This window comes from Anguilla rostrata, chromosome 9 (genome assembly GCF_018555375.3).
Source record: "Anguilla rostrata isolate EN2019 chromosome 9, ASM1855537v3, whole genome shotgun sequence".
Lineage (NCBI taxonomy): Eukaryota > Metazoa > Chordata > Actinopteri > Anguilliformes > Anguillidae > Anguilla > Anguilla rostrata.
Window position 1 is genome coordinate 51,546,496 of NC_057941.1, and position 22,083 is coordinate 51,568,578.

Consider the following 22,083-nt stretch of genomic DNA (forward strand, 5'->3'; position numbering starts at 1 on the left):
TGTCAGTACTTATTAGCCATTTTAATTACATTCATAATTGAGTGAGATACAATTACAGTAAAGGCAATATGTACGTCCAATGTTACATTCATACCACCTATTTGGTATGATTGTAACAGAGGTGCGGAATAATAACAATACATGTAAACACCCCATACGTGCTTAAACAGGTTTTTTATTGGGCAGTTTTTTATTTTTAATAAATGTAAAAATTTTTAAAATCTGTTTTCGCTTTGTAATTATGGGGTATATCACCATTTCCACTGGTTGGATTTTGCCGTGGTGTGGTACCACGACAAAATCCTTGCCGTCACACCATACATTTAAAATAAAATTTTAAAAAAATAATAAAATAAAAAATATATATAAAATAAAAAATATGTATATATAGCCTATATATTAAATTCTTAAATTTAAAATGTTAAACTTTCTAAATATTTCTGCGTAAATGCGCTTTCAAAACTATTTGTGATGCCTGGGCACCTTCCAAACTAGCTGTGCATAATACCACACGTGTTGTTTACGACGTTGTCGCCCTTTTTAGTGCAGTCTGGCTTAACTGACAATTCATTCATTCAGTAGGTGAGAGTATAAGCTTTCTAATGGTGTATAACATGTCTAATTTTGCTTTCGGAATAGCGTTTTTATAGGTCAGCGTAACCAAAAATGTTCTTATCATCGCATTCACTTATACATTCACTCTGTGGTAGTAGAGCATAATTGGGTATATTAGCAAAGCAATAATTTTTTTTTTTAAAGTTTCATGGACCCAAGCCAAGAACAGAAATGTCACAAGAGTATTACAGCAATAATATATCTTGTGGGGGGGGGGGGGGGGGTGCCTGATGTAACGCTGCAGTAATATTTCAAAAGCAGCAGTATCTGCTACGCGTCTTCCAGTGCATTGCATCATCACTGAGTCCAGAGGCGGTCCTCTCCTGCCTCCAAAATTAGTCACACGACAGAGAGGGGAGGGCCCATGCAGGATAAAGCCAGAAAGCCCACCAGGAAGAGAGGACTGCCAACCTGAAACCTGAGCCAGGTATGACCTCACCTTTACACCACTCAAAGTACAGCCATAGAATGTGTTTCAAGTACTTTGTTTTGAGTTGAGAGCAGATACTAGACATTACTGTATGAGCACTGGTAACAATGCAGATCATTCTACTGGACCAGAGAATTAAAGATGTTATATTATTACTGCAATAATTACGGGATTTCTCTGATCACTCGTGAATTTCTTCCTGCTTTCAGGGTCTGGTCTCAGGCACTGATGGCAGAGATGGAAAATGTGTCGTATGTACCTTTGAAGCAGCCCATCGTGTTCACAGTGGAAGGGTTCATCATAACCAGGCAGCAGGGGTACCCCCTGTTTGTGGTCTCCCTCATCGTGTACGCCGTGATGCTGCTGGGAAACATCACCGTGGTTACAGTGATAGCCACGGATGTCAAACTCCACAAGCCCATGTACATGATGATGTGCAACCTGGCAGCATGCGATCTGCTCGGGGGCACGACAGTCATGGCCCAGCTGATGTCACAGTTCCTGACAGGAAACAAGACCATCGGCTACGTGGCGGCAATAGTCCAGGTCTTCTGTGTTCACACGTATGGCTCGGCCGTCGCCACTATTCTATCTGCCATGGCGTATGACCGCTACATTGCCATCTGCCAGCCTTTGCACTACCACACCATCATGACCACTACGAGGCTGGTTTTGCTGTGTTTTGTTGCCTGGCTCATTCCAATTTGCCAGGTCATGATCGTCGTCATTCTGACCATTGGAACACCATTGTGTGGGACGTTAATCATGCATGTCTATTGCAGCAACCACGCTATTCTCAGGCTGGCATGCGTCCCCACCACCATCAACGGCATATACGAATTTTGTTCGGTTTATTCCATACGTACAGGCTGCTTCTTAGTCATTGCCTTTTCCTATGTGAAGATCCTCCAAACATGTGTCATCAAACAGGAGAAAAACAGTCGGAGCAAGGCCACACAGACGTGCACCTCCCATCTCACCATTTATATCCTCTTTGAGATCTCCTTGGTCATCATTAGCGTGACCTACACGTTGCAAGATACCAGCCCCAACACCAGGAAGTTCTGGTCCATTTTTACTTTCATCGTGCCCCCCACAGTCAACCCAATCATCTATGGCATCGCCATGAAAGATATACGCAAAAAAATTGTGAACCTTTCCAAATCCAGTGTCTCCCCGAACTAGTGAACCCAGCGTGTCCTACCCAGTAATCCAAAGAACATTTTTTTTTTTATTTTAATGTTTAGGTTGAAGAAAGTTGTTAAACTGGGGGGGAACCATGTCTCTAAAACATTTTTCCAGAGGAGAAAGTGTTACACAGATCTTTTTAGCTGTAAAGTTGTGGTTCAGAGGCTGGCAAAAAACAACTATCGTTGTGCAAATATTGCTACAGCATTGTTATTCTCCACACCCTTCCACAACTTCACTGCATTGTAAAAAGTCAAAATAAAATTTGGTGCCAGCTGGGCAGAGGACACTTGAGGTGAATTCCGACACTGGATTTCCTTTGCTGATGAGGATGAACATTTCTGGCACAATTTAAATCATCTTCCATCTTTTTCCCCATGCACCTTTTGCTTTATAAAAAAGAACATCTATCCTTCATTTTAAAAACCAACAAGAAGCATTTTACTTTTAAAAATAAAGCATGATAATTGTAATCCAGTTTTTACTTCTGTTGTCCTTTGTCATTTTTTGTCAGTTAGATAAAAACAGAATATTACAGAATCACAATTAAAACTATTCAATTCAACACAACAGATTATATGCAAGACTGCATCCATATACCTGCTCTAATTGCCCATTATTGAAATTGTTTCAGCGATCTCACTGTATAACAAAAGAACAGGGTTTCTCATCCTGTAGACCAGAAAGTACCAGATAAAAAGGCTTAAGACTCTATAGACGTCAGTGTTACGTCCCCTGCCTCTGCTTGCCTGGGTAGTGCAGGTGGAGGTAGTTGCTTAATTACTTAATTGCCTGATTGCTTCCACCTGCCTGTGGCCCAATATAAGCCCAGTAGTATGAGGCAGGGGAGATTTTTTTCTTTTTGGGCTTGTGATTTGTGTGGAGAGCTTTGGTTTTGTGAACTTTGTGTGTTTTTGTTTGTAATTTAGAATAATAAATGTCTGGGTTTGTTTTTAGATCAGTTTCTGTCTTGTTTTTGATGCATCTGGACTTTGTTTGTTGCGGCCAGTCGAGCCAGCCGTAACAAAATGGGCCTTGCCGCCGCCGCCGCTTCTTTTTTTAACCCAAGAAGATAATCATGCAAATTTAGAAGTCTTGGATGAAAAATATATGAAAATGGAACAATTAAAATTTTATTATAATACTGCCCTGCTAACATTATATTCAAATGTTCAAAACATTATGGTACAGCAACTAAAACTATGATGGAAACATCTTAACTGAAATGTTAATAATATGAATGTCCATCAGGCAGTTATGTATCATGCAGGAAAAATGAATGTCCTGCTTCAACAAACACAAGTGCTTCTGAGGACTTTCTCTGTTAAAAAAAAAAAGTTCCATGCATACACACATTTCATGCTTCTGCATTGGATGCAGTCAATAGGGCATGCTTGTCCTCAGTAACTTGATCAAGATCACCAAGGTTTCTGCAACCATGAAGGACAAGTCATGTTCTGCTATGAATGAGCAAATACGCCCAGTTCCTGTGGTTTGTTACACCACCGTCTAAACAGTTTTCCATCAGCTCCCTGTTTATCAATACAAGCCCATCTCCATTTTGTTTTTACCTTTTCATCAAGGCTTGTCCCCGGTTAAACTATTGAGGCTTGCATAATCTCTCATCCTATAATACCTGTTTAAATTCTAAGATAAATACAACTCCAATTCCAAAAAAGTTGGGATGGTTAATGAAATACAAATAAAAACAGAAAGCAGTAATTTGTAAATTTACTTTGACTGCAATTCAAACAAAAACAGTATAAAGGTAAGGTATTTCATGTTTTACCTAATCTACTTCATTGTTTTTTGAAGATATATGTTTATTATGAAATGTATGCCTGCAACACGTTCCAAAACAGTTTGGACAGGGGCAATTTAGGACTAATAATGATGTGACAAGTTGAAATAACAAGGTGATGTTAAACAGGTGAGGCAATCATGTTACAGTATATAAGGAGCCTCCAAGAAATGCCTAGTCCTTCAAGAGCAAGGATGGGTTGAGACTCGCCAATTTGCCAACAGATGTGTCAGCGAATAAAACAACACTTGGAGAACAACGTTCCCCAAAGACAAATTGGTAGGATTTTGGGCATTTCACCCTCTACAGTGCACAATATAATTAAAAGATTCCAGGAATCCGGACAAATCTCGGTGCATAAAGGGCAAGGCCAAAAACCACTTTTGAATGCGCGTGATCTTTGATCCCTCAGACGTCACTGTCTTAAAAGTCGTCATGCGTCTGTAATGGATATTATGACATGGGCTCAAGAATACTTCGGTAAACTTTTGTCAGTCAACACCATAATAAATAAATAAATTACATATATATATGTATAAACTGTATGTATACAGTATATATATATATATATATATATATATATATATATAAACTGTGTATGTATACTGTATATATATATATATACATATACATATATATATATAGGAATAAATTGTTTAAGAACTATGCAAACAATAAGGTCCCTGGTTGTTCAGCGAATCATATCAGCATAGTTAATATTTAGTATTTAGTCAAAATCTAATACAGGAAAAATAGCAAATTATAATTTTATCTTTATTAACACAAAACACAGGTAGAATTTTCAGTGTTCCTCTCTGTATTACATTGTCTGTAATACTGAGAACAATATTCTCTGTAATACTAAGACAAAAACATCTGATTTCAGAAAAAGCATACATGTATTAATTTCGATATCACAGCGCTTATGCCCCGATCTTGTTAAAATAAACATTCATGGCATTGGTTGATTTGCCCGAGGCCAAGAACAGAAGTGACACAATATCTCAGAAGAAGGCTGCACCTGTGGGCCTGATTCCCTAGGCTGCATGTGACTCTGCAGTAATATGTCAAAAGCAGCAGTATCTGAAACCCGTCACATCTAGCCTACATTTTAAAAACTATTAAGAAGCACTTTACTTTTTAAAATGAAGCACAATAATTGCAATCCATCTTTTGCTTCTGTCGTACTTATGAAAACAAATCAAAACTGAATATTACAGAATATCAATAAAAACCATTCAACACTACAGATTATGTGTACGACTGACTCATCCAAATACCCGCTCTAATCAGTCCCAACGTCAGGGGATCCACTAGGATGAGTTAGCAGAAGTTGCTGGGGAGAGGGACGTCTGGGCTGCTCTGCTTTCCCCTTTACCACTGCGACCTTGACCTGGATTAAGCGGTTTAGAGAATGGATGGATGGTACCGTGAAAAATGTTAGCCCCCGTCTGGATTTCCTCTATTATAGCATATTTGTAAAACTGAAAAGTTTCAGAAACAAAACTGATTTTTTCAAATGATTATAATATTTATTTAATGAAAAGTTATCGAACGCCCATATAGCCCATGAGAAAAAGTAATTCTCCCCTTAAGTGTCAGCCCCCAACTGGTTGCACCACCTTCAGCAGCAAAAATTGTAACAAAACGCGTCCTATAATTTGATCTCAGCTTTTCACATTGCTGCAGAGGAATTTTAGGTCAGTCTTCCCTACAGGACTAGTTTAATTCAGACAAAAAGATAGGTCTCAGGCCCGAGGACACTCCAAAACTTTAATTTTGCTTCTTTTCAGCCATTATTATGTGGACTTGCTTTTCTGTTGTGGATTATTGCTTTGCTAATATACCCAATTATGCTTCAGCTTCAGCGCACAGACAGATAACCAGACGTTCCCTTTAAGAATATTCTGGAACAGAGCAGAATTCATGGTTCCTCCAGTAATTGCCAGAAGTCCAGGTCCCAAGGCAGCAAAGCATCCCCACACTCCTACACTGCCATCACCTTTGACTGTTGGCATAATGTTCTCACAGTGAAATGCAGTAAATTTGCTTTACACCAGACATACTGTGACCTGTGTAGCCCAAAAAGGTCCCCTTATGACTCATCTGTCCGTAGAACATTATCCCAAACGATTTGGAGATAAACTCCATTGTTCCATTGTTACCCATTTCTCAAAATGCATTTGCTACAGAACAAGTTTCATATTAAATTGAAGGATTCTACACCTGTGTACGTATTCTTGCACACTGCAGTGCAATCAGTTATAATAGGCAGTAAAGCAAAGCAAAAAGTGATTCCAGAAGTCACATGAGAAAATCACTGCAGAAGTAGCATAATAGAACAGAACAGTGGCATAATATTACAGCATTAATGCATCAGAGGAAGGCTCCACCAGTAGGTCTGAATCCCTAGGCTGCATATGACTGACGTAATATGCCAAAAGCATCAGCATCTGAAACCCGTCTTTCAGTGCATCACGTCATCACTGAGTCCAGAGGCGGTCCTTTCCTGCCTCCAAAATTAGTGACAGGACAGAGAGGGGAGGGCCCATGCAGGATAAAGCCTGACAGCCCATTCGGAAGAGAGGATTGCCAACCTGAAACCTGAGACAGGTATGACCTCGCCTTTACAACACTCAAAGTACAGCAATAGAATATATTCCAGGTACTTTGTTTCAAATTGACGGCAGCTACTAGACAATACTGTGTGAGTACTAGTAACAGTACAGATCATTCAAGCCGACCTGAGAACTAAAGATGCTATGTTAATACAACTATAATTAGATTTCTCTGATCACTCCCGAATTTCTTCCTGATTTCAGGGTCTGGACTCCGGCACTGATGGCAGAGAAAAGAAATGTGTCGTATGTACCTTTGAAGCAGCCCATCGTGTTCACAGTGGAAGGCTTCATCATAACCAGGCAGCAGGGGTACCCCCTGTTTGTAGCCTCGCTCATCGTGTACGCCGTGATGCTGCTGGGAAACATCACCGTGGTTACAGTGATAGCCACGGATGTCAAACTCCACAAGCCCATGTACATGATGATGTGCAACCTGGCAGCGTGCGATCTGCTCGGGGGCACGACGGTCATGGCCCAGCTGATGTCACAGTTCCTGACAGGGAACAAGACCATCGGCTACGTGGCGGCAATAGTCCAGGTCTTCTGTGTTCACACGTATGGCTCAGTCGTTGCCACTATTCTGTCCGCCATGGCGTATGACCGCTACATTGCCATCTGCCAGCCACTGCACTACCATGCCATCATGACCACTACGAGGCTGGTTTCGCTGTGTTTTGTCGCCTGGCTCATTCCAATTTGCCTGGTGATGATCCTCCTCATTCTGACCGTGGGAACACCACTGTGTGGGACGTTAATCATGCATGTCTACTGCAGCAATAGTGCTATTCTCAAGCTGGCATGCATCCCCACCCCCATCAATGACATATACGGTATGTGTACAATTTATTCCGTAACTTTGGGTTGCTTCTTAGTCATTGCCTTTTCCTATGTGAAGATTCTCAAAGCGTGCATCATCAAACAGGAGAAAAACAGTCGGAGCAAGGCCATACAAACGTGTGCCTCCCATCTCACCATTTATTTCCTCTTTGAGATCTCTGGCTTCACCATTTTTATGACTTACAGTCTGCAAGATATCAGCCCCAACACCAGGAAGTTCTGCTCCATTCTTCTTTTCATTGTGCCCCCCACAGTCAACCCAATCATCTACGGCATTGCCATGAAAGACATACGCACACGCATTGTGAATCTTTTCAAATCCAATATTTCCTCAAAATAGGTAAATCAGCATGTACTACCCAGTAATCCAAATAATATTTTTGAAATGTTTAAAATGTTTAGGTGGAAGAAAGTTGTTAAATTGGTAAAAATAAACAAATAAATAAAATTTTAAAAAGAACTGTCTCTAAAACATATCCCTAGTAGACAAAGTGTCAGACGGACCATTTTAGCTGTAAAGTTGTGGTTCAGGGGCTGGTAAAACTGTACAAAATTGTGCAAATATTGCTACAACATAGTTATTCTCCACACCCTTCCACAATTTCACCTCATCATTGTTCCCCCATGAACCTTTTGCATTATAAAAAGCAAATCTAGCCTACATTTTAAAAACCAATAAGAAGCACTTTACTTTTTAAAATAAAGCACAGCAATTGTAATCAAGTTTTTGCTTCTGTTGTAAAAACAAATAAAAACAGAATATTACAATAAAAACATTTAGCACTACTGATTTTGTGTAAGACTGCATCCATATACATGTACCTGATTTATTTGCCCATTCTTGCTATCATTTCAGTGTTCTCACTGTATATCAAGACAACTGGGTTTTTCATCCTGTAGACCACGAAGTACCAGATAAAGAGGCTTAAGAATTTATACATTTGAGGAACAAATTTAAGTATGTATTTTCTTTTTAATCCTAGAAGATAATCATGTAAATTTAGAAGACATTGTTTTGTTGAGAATGTTGTGGAAGAACTTGACTGGCCAACAACCCCATCCAACACCTTTAGGATCAATCGGAAAGCCAACTGCAAGCCAGGTCTAATCACCCAATCAGTGCCGGACTTCACAAATGCTCTTCTGGCTGAATGGAAGCAAATCCCAGAAGCAAAGCTCCAACATCTAGTATAAAGCCTTCTGAGAAAAGTAGAGGTTGTTATAGCAGAAAAGGATGGGCCAACTCCAAATTAATGTCCATAATTTTGGATGGGATGTTGGATGTCAGGTGTCCACATACATTTGGCCATATAGTGTACTACGACTTTCACTACTGCAGAATGCTGGGACATACCTGGCCAATTAGTCGGCAAAAGCAAGAGAAACAAGTCAACTGAAAAGCAACAGGAACAATATTATGCTGTTTTCACACGTGTGAGCTAACAGATAGTAAACAGCTCCAATGAAGTTCCAGACTCACAAAATAAAGTCAAGTAATTTACTGTTTGATAATTTCTCGTAAAAATGCACAGAAATAAGAGAAATTAAGTTTGGTAAAAACTTGTATTGTTTGTGTCTTTGTTCATATGCATAGGCTTACAACAATATATCGGAATCAGCATATTATTGACATACATAGTATATTAACATATTGTAGTATTCATAAAGATTAGCAGTGGCTGGGAGATCATAGGATTGGTACATCGTATAATTGATTACTTAAAAGCAAAACGGATTATAAAGCAGATAACAATTTTGTTACATTTAACAATAAAATTACTAATCATACTACTAGTGACAAAAAGGTGACAAATTTGTGACAAATTAAAAGAAAAACCAACATAAAGAGCTTTAGTAAGGTGTTGGGCCACCAGAACAGCTTCCCTACGCATGGGCATAGATTCTATAAGTCCCTGGAACTCTACTGGAGGGATGGAACACTATTCTTTCAAAAGATATTCCCTCATTTGCTGTTTTAATGATGGTAGTGGACAGCGCTGTCTAACACGTTGGTCCAAAATCTCCCATAGGAGTTCAATTGCAAATGCTATAACGTATAATTCATTTTCGTACTCATCAAACCATTCAGTGACCCTTCGTGCCCAGTGGTTCGGAGCATTGTCCTCCTGGGAGAGAACGCTCCGCAATTACAGGATATTTCGCAATTACATGGCCTATTTCTCGTTTCAAATGTATACAGAAACATATTTTGGTGGACCATTTAGGTGGAATATGAGAGAGTTTATGAACAGGTTGCCATGTTCCTCCGGTGGTTTGAAAAGCATTGGGCCAAAACCAGTCTAGACAATGAGTTGCCAGCAGTATTTCATCGTATTAAAAAGTAAAGGGACGAATTTGAGGGCTTCTTTCGATTTTGAATTGTTGTTACGTCCCCTCCCCTTTTCAATGTCCAATTTCGCAATAGATGGCAACGTTGAATCACGGTTCTAGTTACTTCATTTAGGGATGCCAACCATCCCACAAAATACGGAATTGTCCCTTATTTGGACAGTAGAATAGGCGTTCCGTATTTAACTCATGGCTACGGGACACGTTTTCATCCGTATCTTTGTGAGCGATTCCGTTTGTAGTAACCGCTGTTTTGAATACAATTCAATAGTTAGCTAGCTAGCTAGCCGGCATAATAAGCATGCTGTGAGATCATTCTGACCTAAAACCCAGAATTTTAATATTGGCTAGGTGACAAGTGACGGCAAACAAAAAAAAAAAAGCTAACTGGCATTCAAACCCGGTTTCAGAGTGTCTTGGAAAAACGCGATGTCTACACTGCTAGACCGAAACATTTTAAAAAAGCAAGACAGAGCTAGGGAGATTAATTTTATTGAGTTATGGTTTAATGTAGTTTTCTTAAATAATGTAACGACTAAAATGACCAAAATTGGTACTAATTGTATGGTATAAAACAAGAAGGAACAATTTTTTCTTGATATAATCATTGGTTTCATAGAAGTAAGGACCAGAGGTTTTTGCTTAACAACGGTGCTAATAGTAGAACTGCCATTATTTTCCAATAGCGGGACAGCCCGTCGTGGTTTATTCCTTACATATAATACAGTGGTAAGAATATATGGTAGCAGGTGTACAGTAATGATAAACTGTAATGTAGACAGGTTGTGCACTAATGTATATGCATAATGAGAACTGATAAGGACAGGTAAGTACAGGATGTAAAAAGCTACCTAACGTTAGCACCCACTGGCGCCAAACCTTGTTTTTCTTCATTCATTTAAGAATTGTAACTTAATTAGAATGACAGTTGAATAGTTTTTTTGGACTCACATCTATTCAAACAGCAAGGGACACGGCACTGCGGCACGTTGAAAAGAAGAGAGCCTCAGCCAGCGCAGCAGAGGCTTGGCCCCAGAAACAGTATTACCGGAAGGTCCATACGTCACGGCTTAACAAGTGGATAACTGCAACCAAACACTTCCTATAATTTGATCTCAGATTTTCACGTTGTTGCAGAGAAATTTTAGGACAGTCTTCTCTACAGAGCTAGTTTAATTAAGACAAACAGGTAGGTTTCAGGTCCTACGCCACTCCAAAACTTTGATTTTGCACTTGTTGTACGTCGCTCTGGATAAGAGCGTCTGCTAAATGCCTGTAATGTAATGTAATGTAATTTTGCTTCTTCTCAGCCATTATGATGTGGACTTGCTTTTGTGTTGTGGATCATTGTCTTGCTGCATTACCCAATTATGCTTCAGCTCATGGACTGATAATCAGACATTCTCTTTAAGAATTTTCTGGTACAGAGCAGAATCCATGGTCCCTTCAATAATGGCCAGCCATCCAGGTCCCAAGGCAGCAAAGCATCCCCACACTATTACACTGCCATCACCCTTGACTCTTGGTATGATGTTCTTACAGTGAAATGCAGTAAATTTGCTTTACACCAGACATACTGTGACCTGTGTAGCCCAAAAAGGTCCCCTTATGACTCATCTGTCCGTAGAACATTATCCCAAACGATTTGGAGATAAACTCCATTGTTCCATTGTTACCCATTTCTCAAAATGCATTTGCTACAGAACAAGTTTCATATTAAATTGAAGGATTCTACACCTGTGTATGTATTCTTGCACACTGCAGTGCAATCAGTTATAATAGGCAGTAAAGCAAAGCAAAAAGTGACTCCAGAAGTCACATGAGAAAATCACTGCAGAAGTAGCATAATAGAACAGAACAATGGCATAATATTACAGCATTAATGCATCAGAGGAAGGCTCCACCAGTAGGTCTGAATCCCTAGGCCGCATATGACTGACGTAATATGCCAAAAGCATCAGCATCTGAAACCCGTCTTTCAGTGCATCACGTCAACACTGAGTCCAGAGGCGGTCCGTTCCTGCCTCCAAAATTAGTGACAGGACAGAGAGGGGAGGGCCCGTGCAGGATAAAGCCTGACAGCCCATTAGGAAGAGAGGATTGCCAACCTGAAACCTGAGACAGGTATGACCTCGCCTTTACAACACTCAAAGTACAGCCATAGAATATATTCCAGGTACTTTGTTTCAAGTTGACGGCAGCTACTAGACAATACTGTGTGAGTACTAGTAACAGTACAGATCATTCAAGCCGACCTGAGAACTAAAGATGCTATGTTAATGCAACTATAATTAGATTTCTCTGATCACTCCTGAATTTCTTCCTGATTTCAGGGTCTGGACTCCGGCACTGATGGCAGAGAAAAGAAATGTGTCGTATGTACCTTTGAAGCAGCCCATCGTGTTCACAGTGGAAGGCTTCATCATAACCAGGCAGCAGGGGTACCCCCTGTTTGCGGTCTCCCTCATCGTGTACGCCGTGATGCTGCTGGGAAACATCACCGTGGTTACGGTGATAGCCACGGATGTCAAACTCCACAAGCCCATGTACATGATGATGTGCAACCTGGCAGCATGCGATCTGCTCGGGGGCACGACAGTCATGGCCCAGATGTTGCCACACTTCCTGACAGGGGCCAAGACCATCGGCTACGTGGCGGCAATAGTCCAGGCCTTCTGTGTGCACACGTATGGCTCAGCCGTTACCACTATTCTATCGGCCATGGCGTATGACCGCTACGTGGCCATATGCCAGCCGCTGCACTACCACGCCATCATGACCACTAGAAGGCTGGTTTCACTGTGTTTTGTCGCCTGGCTCATTCCAATTTGCCTGATTACGATCCTCTTCATTCTGACCGCGGGAACACCATTGTGTGGGACGTTAATCCTGCATGTCTATTGCAGCTATAGTGCTATTCACACGCTGGCATGCGTCCCCAACCCCATTAAGGACATATACGGTATGTGTACAATTTATTCCATAAGTACGGGCAGCTTCTTAGTCATTGCCTTTTCCTATGTGAAGATCTTCAAAACGTGCATCATCAAACAGGAGAAAAACAGTCGGAGCAAGGCCATACAGACGTGCGCCTCCCATCTCACTATTTATGTCCTTTTTGAGATCTCTACGTTCACCATTTTCGTTACTTACAATCTGCAAGATATCAGCCCCAACGCCAGGAAGTTCTGCGCCATTCTTTGTTTCATCTTGCCTCCCACAGTCAACCCAATCATCTATGGCATCGCCATGAAAGATATTCGCAAAAACATTGTGAAGCTTTTCAAATCCAACGTCTCCCCAAAATAGGGAAACTAGCGTGTACTACCAAGTAATCCAAATACTATTTTTAAAATGTTTAAAAGGTTTAGGTTGAAGAAAGTTGCTAAATTGGGGGGAACATGAAACTACATCTCTAAAGCATTTTCCCAGAGGAAGTGTCAGACAAACAATTTTAGCTGTAAAGTTGTGGTTCAGGGGCTGGCAAAAACAACTATCATTCTGCAAACTTTGCTACAACACTGGTATTCTTTGCTACAACATTGTTATTCTCCACACCCTTCCACAATTTCACCTCATCATTTTTCCCCCATGAACCTTTTGCATTATAAAAAGCACATCTAGCCTACATTTTAAAAACCAATAAGAAGCACTTTCCACTATCCCAGAGGAAGTGTCAGACAAACAATTTTACCTGTAAAGTTGTGGTTCAGGGGCTGGCAAAAACAATTATCATTGTGCTTCACTCCATCACTGTAAAAACTCCAAATAAAGTTTTGTGCCAGATGGGGAGAGGATACTTGAGGTGAAGTCCTACACTGGTTTTTTTTTTTTTTTTGTTGCAGTGCTGAGGACGATCATTCTGGGCACAATTTGAATCATCTTCCATCATTTTCCCCCATGCACCTTTTGCATTATAAAAAGCATAACTATTCTTCACTTTTTAGCATAAAGCACAATCATTGTAATCAATTTTTTACTTCTATTGTCTTTTGTCATATTTGGTCAGTGTGATGAAAACATAATATTACAGAATCACAATAAAAACCATTCAACACTACAGATTATGTGTATGACTGCATCCATATACCTGCTCTAATTGTTCATTCTTGCTGTGGTTTTAGCATCCTCGCTGTATATCAACAGAACCGAGTTTCGCAACCTGTAGACCAAAAATGACCAGATAAACAGGCTTAAGAATCTATACATTTGAAGAACGAATTTAAGCATGCATTTTCTTTTTAATCCTAGTAGATAATCATACAAATTTAGAAGTCTCAGATGAAAAAGATATGAAAATGGAACAATAAACATTTTTTTTATAATTACGACCCTGATAATATTATATTCAAATGTTCAAAACATTATGGTACAGTAACTTAGACTATGATGGAAATATCGTAACTGAAATGTTAATAAAATATGAATGTCCAACTCAAAGTAGGCAGTAATGCATCATACAGGAAAAATGCATGTCCTGCTTCAACAACCACAAGTGCTTCTGAGAACGTTCTCTGTAAAAAAAATTCCATACGTACACACATATCATGCTTGTGCATTGGATGCAGTCAATAGAACATGCTTGTCCTCAGTAACTAGATTAAATTCATCAAACCTTTTGCAACCATGAAAGACAAGTAATGTTCTGTTATAAATTAGCAAATACACCCAGTTCCTGTAGTTTTTTACACCACCATTTAAACAGTTTTCCATCAGCTCCCTTTTTATCAACACAAGACCATCTCCATTTTGTTTTTACCTTTTTATCAATTATGCATGCCCCCGGTTGAACTATTGAGGTCTCAATACTCTTTCATCGAATAATACCAGTTTAAATGCTAAGATAAATATATAATTTATTATCAGAAGCCATCGAAATGAAAACATGGACCAGAGTTGTATGAAATGTGTGATGATCTAACATACACTATATGACCAAAAGTATCTGGACACCCCTTGGTCTGGGGCTGCTTTTCATGGTTTTGCCTACGTCCATTGGTTCCAGTGAAGTCAAATCATAATGCTACAGCGTACAATCACATTTTAGACAATTCTGTACTTCCCCAACAGCTCGGGGAAGGCCCTTTCGTGTTTCAGCATGACAATGCCCCAGGCACACAGCACGGTCCATATAGACATTGTTTGGTCAAGAATGGTGTGGAAGAACTTGACTGGCCTACACAGACCCCTCAATCCTATCCAACACCCTTGGGATCAATTAGAAAGCCAACTGCGAGCCAGGCCTAATCACCCAATGCTCAACCTCAGTAATGCTCTTCTGGCTGAATGGAAGCAAATCCCGGCAGCAAAGCTCCAACATCTACTATAAAGCCTTCCAAGAAGAGTAGAGGTTGTTATAGCAGAAATGGATGGACCAACTCCAAATTAATGTCCATAATTTTATATGGCATGTTGGATGTCAGGTGTCCACATACATTTGGCCATATAGTGTACTACGACTTTCACTACTGCAGAATGCTGGGACATACCTGGCCAAAAAGTCAGCAAAAGAAAGAGAAACAAGTCAACAGGCCCAATCTAATGCTGTTTTCAGATATGTGAACTAACAGATAGCGAACAACTCCACTGAAGTTCCAGACTCGTAAAATGAAGTCAAGAAATTTACAATTTTGATAATTTCCTATAAAACTACACAAATATGAGAAATGATGTTTGATGTTATCACTGCAAATGCAGCATTTGCTTTTAACGCCAGACATACTGTGAACCGTATTGCCCAAAAAGGTCCCCTTATGACTCATCTGTCCATAGAACATAATCCCAAAATATTTGGGGATCAAATCTATGGTTCCATTGTTACCCTTTTCTCAAAAGGCATTTGCTACAGAACAAGATTAATATTAAATTAAAGGATTCTACACCTGTGTATGTATTCAATCAGTTAGAATAGGCAGTAAAGCAAAACAAAAAGTGATTCCAGAAGTCAATTGAGGAAATCACTGCAAAGTTTTTTCTTGTTAAATGTGAACATTCATGGCAAATGTTGATTGGTCCCAAGCCAAGAACAGAAGTGGCACAATATTACAGCATTAATGCATCTCAGAGGAAGGCTGCACCTGTGGATATGATTCACTAGGCTGCAGTAATATGTCAAAAGCAGCAGCATCTGCTACCCGTGTTTCAGTGCATTACATCATCACTGAGTCCAGGGGCGGTCCTTTCCTGCCTCCAAAATTAGTGACAGGACAGAGAAAGGAGGGCCCATGCAGGATAAAACCTGACAGCCCATTAGGAAGAGAAGACTGCCAACCTGAAACCTGAGACAGGTATGACCTCGCCTTTACAACAGTCAAAATACAGCCATAGAATATGTTGCAGGTACTTTGTTTCAAGTTGACAGCAGCTACTAGACAATACTGTGTGAGCACTGGAACAGTACAGGTCATTCGAGCAAACCTGAGAACTAAAGATGTTATTACAGCTAAAATCGGATTTCGCTGATCACTTGTGAATTTCTTCCTGATTTCAGGGTCTGGTCTCGGGCACTGACAGCTGAGATGGAAAATGTGTCGTATGCACCTTTGAAGCAGCCCATCGTGTTCACAGTGGAAGGCTTCATCATAACCAGGCAGCAGGGGTACCCCCTGTTTGTAGCCTGTCTCATCGTATACGCCATGATGCTGCTGGGAAACATCACCGTGGTTGCAGTGATCGCCGTGGATGCCAAACTCCACAAGCCCATGTACATGATGATGTGCAACTTGGCAGCATGCGATCTGCTCGGGGGCACAACAGTCATGGCCCAGCTGATGCCACACTTCTTAACAGGGGACAACACCATTGGCTACGTGGCGGCAATAGTCCAGGCCTTCTGTGTACACACATACAGCTTGGCCGTCACCACCATTCTGACGGCCATGGCATACGACCGCTATGTGGCCATCTGCCAGCCGCTGCACTACCACACCATCATGACCACCACAAGGCTGGTTTCACTGTGTTTTGTCGCCTGGCTCATTCCAATTTTCCTGATCATGATCATCTTCATTCTGAACGTGGGAACACCACTGTGTGGGACGTTAATCATGCATGTCTACTGCAGTAATCGCGCTATTCTCAGTCTGGCATGCGTCCCCACCCCCATCAACGACATATACAGTATGTGTACGGTTTATTCCGTAAGTACGAGCTGCTTCTTAGTCATTGCCTTATCCTATGTGAAGATCCTCCACACGTGCCTCATCAAACAAGACAAAAACAGTCGGAGCAAGGCCATACAGACGTGCGCCTCCCATCTCACCATTTATATCATCTTCGAGATCTCTTTGCTCATCATTCCCGTGACCTACAGGCTGGAAGAAATTAGCCCCAACGCCAAGAAGTTCTGCGCTCTTCTTACTTTCATCATGCCCCCCACAGTCAACCCAATCATCTATGGTATCTCCATGAAAGATATTCGCACAAATATTGTGAAGCTTTTCAAATACAATGTCTTGCCGAAGTAGGGAAACCAGCATGTACCTCCCAGTTATCCAAATAACATTTAAAAAAAATTTTTAGTTTTTAAATTTTATTTTTTTTTAGGTTGAAAAAATTAGGTAAAATGTTATATTTTCATCACATCTAGCTCTATGTAACTAAAACATTTTCCTAGAGGAAAAACTTTCAGACTGACCTTTTTAGCTGTAAGTTGTGGTTCAGGGGCTGGCAAAAACAACTCTTATTGTACAAACTTTGCTACAACATTGTTATTCTCCACACCCTTCCACAATTTTATTCCATCATTGTAAAAAGTCAAAATAAAGTTTTTTCCCAGCTGGGCAGAGGATACTTGAGGTGAAGTTTACAATGGTTTTTCTTTGCAGGGCTGAGGATTATCATTTCGGGCACCATTTGAATCATCTTCCATCTTTTCCCCCACGCATCTTTTGCTTTATAAAAAGCACATCTTGCTTCCATTTATTAAGCCTAAAACTATTAAGAAGCACTTTACTTCTTAAAATAAAGCACAATTGCAGTCCAGCTTTTACTTCTATAACAATAAAAACCATTCAACACTATAGATTACGTGTAAAACTGCATCCATATACCTGCTCTAATTGCCCATTCATGCTATTGTTTCAGCGATCTCGCTGTATATCAGATAAACAGACTTTAAGTTTGAGGACCAAATGTAAGCATTCTGAGTTTTTTTTGTTGTTGTTTTTTAAATCCTAAAAAGTACCTAATCAGGTAAATTTAGCAGCCTCTGACAACATTAATGAAAAATATTTGAAAATAGAACAACAATGAACATTTGATTACAATGTTAGCAGGGTGGTGGTGGGTACTACTACCCTGCTAACATTATATTCAAATGTTCAAAACATTGCGGTACAGCAACTTAAACTATGATGGAAATATCATAACTGAAATAATAAAATATGAATGTCCAATAGGCAGTTATGCATCATACATGAAAAATGCATGTCCTGCTTCAACAAACACGTGTGAGAAATTTCTCTGTAAAAACACTGCAGTCTCCTGAGCCTCGTGCCACTTCTACCTCCTGGCAATTATGGGGGGTGGTCAGGGCAAGAAACTTTAACATTTGCATCTTACAATGCAACTGGTTTTGCTACTTGCTTCGGGAGCTGCGATTGGTTTTGCTACTAACTCAGCCACTTGCATTGTGGAATGTGATTGGCTTTTCTACTTACTCAGATACTTGCGTTGTGCAATACAATTGGTTTTGCAACAACGGTCATATTCTGGTAACTGCCACTCAAGTTTCCATATTAGCCCACCTGCACGTGACAACCCTTGTAGTTTCAATATAGCAACTAGTTAGCAATTTACTTTTTAAAAGCACATAACAGCTTTGAAATTCACAGTCGAGATATTAAAGGGTGTAATTTATCTCATAGAACAAAACGTGAAACTCTATTAGGCTTACGTTAACCCCAGACCGTATTTTCAGCAGAAATCCAAATCCCTGTGAGAACAAAGCACTGGAAAACTACTGAGGGAACCCATGGCGGAAGAAACTTTCAAGTCGGTCAACAAAAAGATGCTATCACTGTAACACTCTATTGCGCCTTTTTTTTTTTTTTTACCACTTCCAACCATCCTGAAAAACAACCAAATTAAATGTTGAATATTTCAGCCATTGACTGGTGTACAGAAATGGCAGCTTTAATACAAGCAATCTACTTTGAACCAAGGTGAATATTATAAAGTTGGAATGGTATGTCTAGCTTAAAGTTTTGCTGCGCATAAATGTAGGCATAAAGAAAATAACACTGAAAAGTTTGCAAAAGGCAACTTTCTCAACAGTAGCAATGTTGTGAAAACATTCTAAAATCCTAACACTCATTGGCCCTGTACACTGAGGCACAGATCCTGCTAGACCTGTCTGTAGCATTCGACACAGTCAACCACAAACTACTCATCTCCACTTTGGCTGAGATGGGCATTTCTGTGCACAGCCATGATCCCAAACAACATTTTGAATTGATGAACACTACCAAGTAGCACCTTATAAATAGTTGGCCGGGATGTCTCACCTTTATTATTTATATGGTAGGACTCTAGTCAGACTGTTGAATTTATGTGAATTTGCATTGTACACGTAATAAAATACGATTGCCTTTCAACTGTGACTGTAATTTTGTATTTTCATATAAATGCACTTTTGTCACTTGTATCTCTTTGGTAGTTCCACTGTTACCCTTTTCTCAAAATGCATTGCTACAGAACAAGTTTCATATTAAATCGAAGGATTCTATTATTGCACACTGCAGTGCAATAAGTTATAATAGGCAGTAAAGCAAAACAAAAAGTGATTCCAGAATTCACATGAGGAAATCACTGCAAAGTTTTTTCTTGTTAAAAGTGAACATTCATGAAAAATGTGCATTAGATCCAAGCCAAGAACAGAAATAACAGCCCCAATATCACAGTAATATTCTATCTAAGAGGTAGGCTGCACTTGTGGGCCTGATTCCCTAGGCTGCATGTGACACTGCAGTAATATGTCAAAAGCAGCAGTATCTGCCACCTGTTTTCAGCGCATCACATCATCACTGGGGGTGGTCCTCCCCTGCCTGTGTGACAGGACAGAAAGGGGAGGGACCATGTAGGATAAAGCCTGAAAGCCCATCAGGAAGAGAAGACTGCAAACCTGAAACCTGAGACAGGTATGACCTTGCCTTTACACCCCTCAGCCATCGAATGTACAGCCAAGTACAGCCATCGAATGTTTCAGGTACTTTGTTTCAAGTTGAGAGCAGCTACTAGACAATACTGTGTGAGCACTAGTAACAGTACACATCATTCTAGCGGACCTGCAAACTATAGATGCTATGTTATTACAGCTATAATGAGATTTCTCTGATCACTCGTTAATTCCTTCCTGATTTCAGGGTCTGGTCTCAGGCACAGAGGGCAGAGATGGAAAATGTGTCGTATGTACCTTTGAAGCAGCCCATCGTGTTCACATTGGAAGGCTTCATCATAACCAAGCAGCAGGGGTACCCCCTGTTTGTGGTCTCCCTCAGCATGTACGCCGTGATGCTGCTGGGAAACATCACCGTGGTTACGGTGATCGCCGCGAACACCAAGCTCCACAAGCCCATGTACGTGATGATGTGCAACCTGGCAGCGTGTGACCTATTGGGGGGCACTGTAGTCCTGACCCAGCTGATGTCACACTTTTTGACAGGGGAAAAGAACATCGGCTATGCTGCGGCCATTTTCCAGGTCTTCAGTGTGCACACGTACGGTTTGGCCGTCACCACCATCCTGTCCGCCATGGCGTACGACCGCTATGTAGCCATCTGCCAGCCACTGCACTACCACGCCATCATGACCACTAGAAGGCTGGTTTCACTGTGTTTCCTGGCCTGGTTCATCGTGTTCTGTTTGGTAGCAGGCCTCCTCATTCTGAATGTGCAAACGCCGCTGTGTAGGACATTAATCATGCACGTCTACTGCAGCCATCAATCTATTCTGAGTCTGGCCTGCATCCCCAACCCCATCAGCAACACCTATACTTTGTGTTCATTTTGGTTCATAAGAACAGGCTGCTTCCTAATCATTGCTTTTTCCTATCTGAAGATCCTCCAAGCATGTGTCATGAAACAGGAGAAGAACAGTCGGGGCAAGGCCATACAGACGTGCGCCTCCCATCTCACCATTTATATCCTCTTTGAGATCTCTAGCTTCATCATTGTCGTGACCTACAGTTTCCAAGAGATTAGCTCCAATGCCAAAAAGTTCTGCGCCATTCTGTTTATTATTGTGCCCCCCATGGTCAACCCGATTATTTATGGTGTGGCCATGAAAGATATTCGCAAAAACATTGTGAAGTTTTTCAAATCCGCTGCCTTGCCGAAATAGGAAAACGAGCGACTACCCTCCAGTTTTCCAAATGCCATTTAAAAAATGTTTATTTAGGTTGAGGAAAGTTGGTTAAGTGTTATGTTTTCATCACAACCGTATCTCTAAAACATTTTCCTACAAAAAAAGTGACAAACCTTATTGAACCTTTTTTCCAAACATAGCTGTAAACTTATGGTTCGGGTGCAGGTAAGAAGAATTATCATTGTAAAAACCTTGGTACAGCATTGTTATTCTCCACACCCATCCACAACGTCACTGCATTGTAAAAAGTCGAAATAAAGTTTTATGCCAGCTCAGCAGAGGAAACTTGAGGTGAAATCCTACATTGGTTTTACTTAGCTTTGCTGAGGATGATTATTTCGGGCACAATTTCAACCATCTCCCCCCCCCCCCCCCCCCCCCCCCCACCCTCACCCCACCCAAAATATAAAACCTTTTGCTTTATAAAAAGCACAGCAACATTTTAAAGCACAATGATTGTAATCTAGTTATTAGTTCTGTTGTCCTTTGTTATATTTCAACAGTGTGAATTAAAAAATTAATTATAATGAATATTATACAATAACAATAAAAACCATTCAACACTACAAATTGTCTATGACTGCACCCAGATACCTGTCCTTTCTTGCTATTACTGCATTCATGACTCTATTTTTAAAATCGACTTCTGTATTTTTCTATGATATATTTTTTTCTTTCTTTCTGTAAAGCAATGTCAACACTCTGTGCTCTATAAAGATACAGACAAATACAGACCATTTCAACTCCCAGAAAGGAGCTAAAGGCAGTTAGCATTTCAGCACACTGTTATACTGCAGCAGATCAAAGGCTTGGAGAGGATGACTTTCAACGTAAACCATATTTAATAAAATAATTAAAATAACGTCAATTCAACTCTG

The 22,083-nt window shown here is 40.4% G+C and overlaps 4 protein-coding genes across 4 annotated transcripts; all 4 read left to right on the plus strand.

Moving 5' to 3' along the window:
* Window positions 1-982: 982 nt before the first annotated feature.
* Window positions 983-2,525, plus strand: LOC135262508 (olfactory receptor 52K2-like). Its single transcript, XM_064349527.1, has one exon. It carries the CDS (start codon window positions 1,187-1,189, stop codon window positions 2,228-2,230), a length of 1,044 nt encoding a protein of 347 aa, XP_064205597.1. The 5' UTR covers window positions 983-1,186; the 3' UTR covers window positions 2,231-2,525.
* Window positions 2,526-6,852: 4,327 nt separating this feature from the next.
* On the plus strand, window positions 6,853-8,241 carry LOC135262509 (olfactory receptor 51E1-like). Its single transcript, XM_064349528.1, has one exon. It carries the CDS (start codon window positions 6,876-6,878, stop codon window positions 7,830-7,832), a length of 957 nt encoding a protein of 318 aa, XP_064205598.1. The 5' UTR covers window positions 6,853-6,875; the 3' UTR covers window positions 7,833-8,241.
* Window positions 8,242-16,338: 8,097 nt separating this feature from the next.
* On the plus strand, window positions 16,339-17,819 carry LOC135262511 (olfactory receptor 52K2-like). The gene has a single exon (XM_064349529.1). The coding sequence runs from the start codon at window positions 16,360-16,362 to the stop codon at window positions 17,305-17,307; it is 948 nt and encodes a 315-aa protein (XP_064205599.1). The 5' UTR covers window positions 16,339-16,359; the 3' UTR covers window positions 17,308-17,819.
* Window positions 17,820-20,152: 2,333 nt separating this feature from the next.
* Window positions 20,153-21,533, plus strand: LOC135262512 (olfactory receptor 52K2-like). The gene has a single exon (XM_064349530.1). The coding sequence runs from the start codon at window positions 20,234-20,236 to the stop codon at window positions 21,179-21,181; it is 948 nt and encodes a 315-aa protein (XP_064205600.1). The 5' UTR covers window positions 20,153-20,233; the 3' UTR covers window positions 21,182-21,533.
* Window positions 21,534-22,083: the final 550 nt, after the last annotated feature.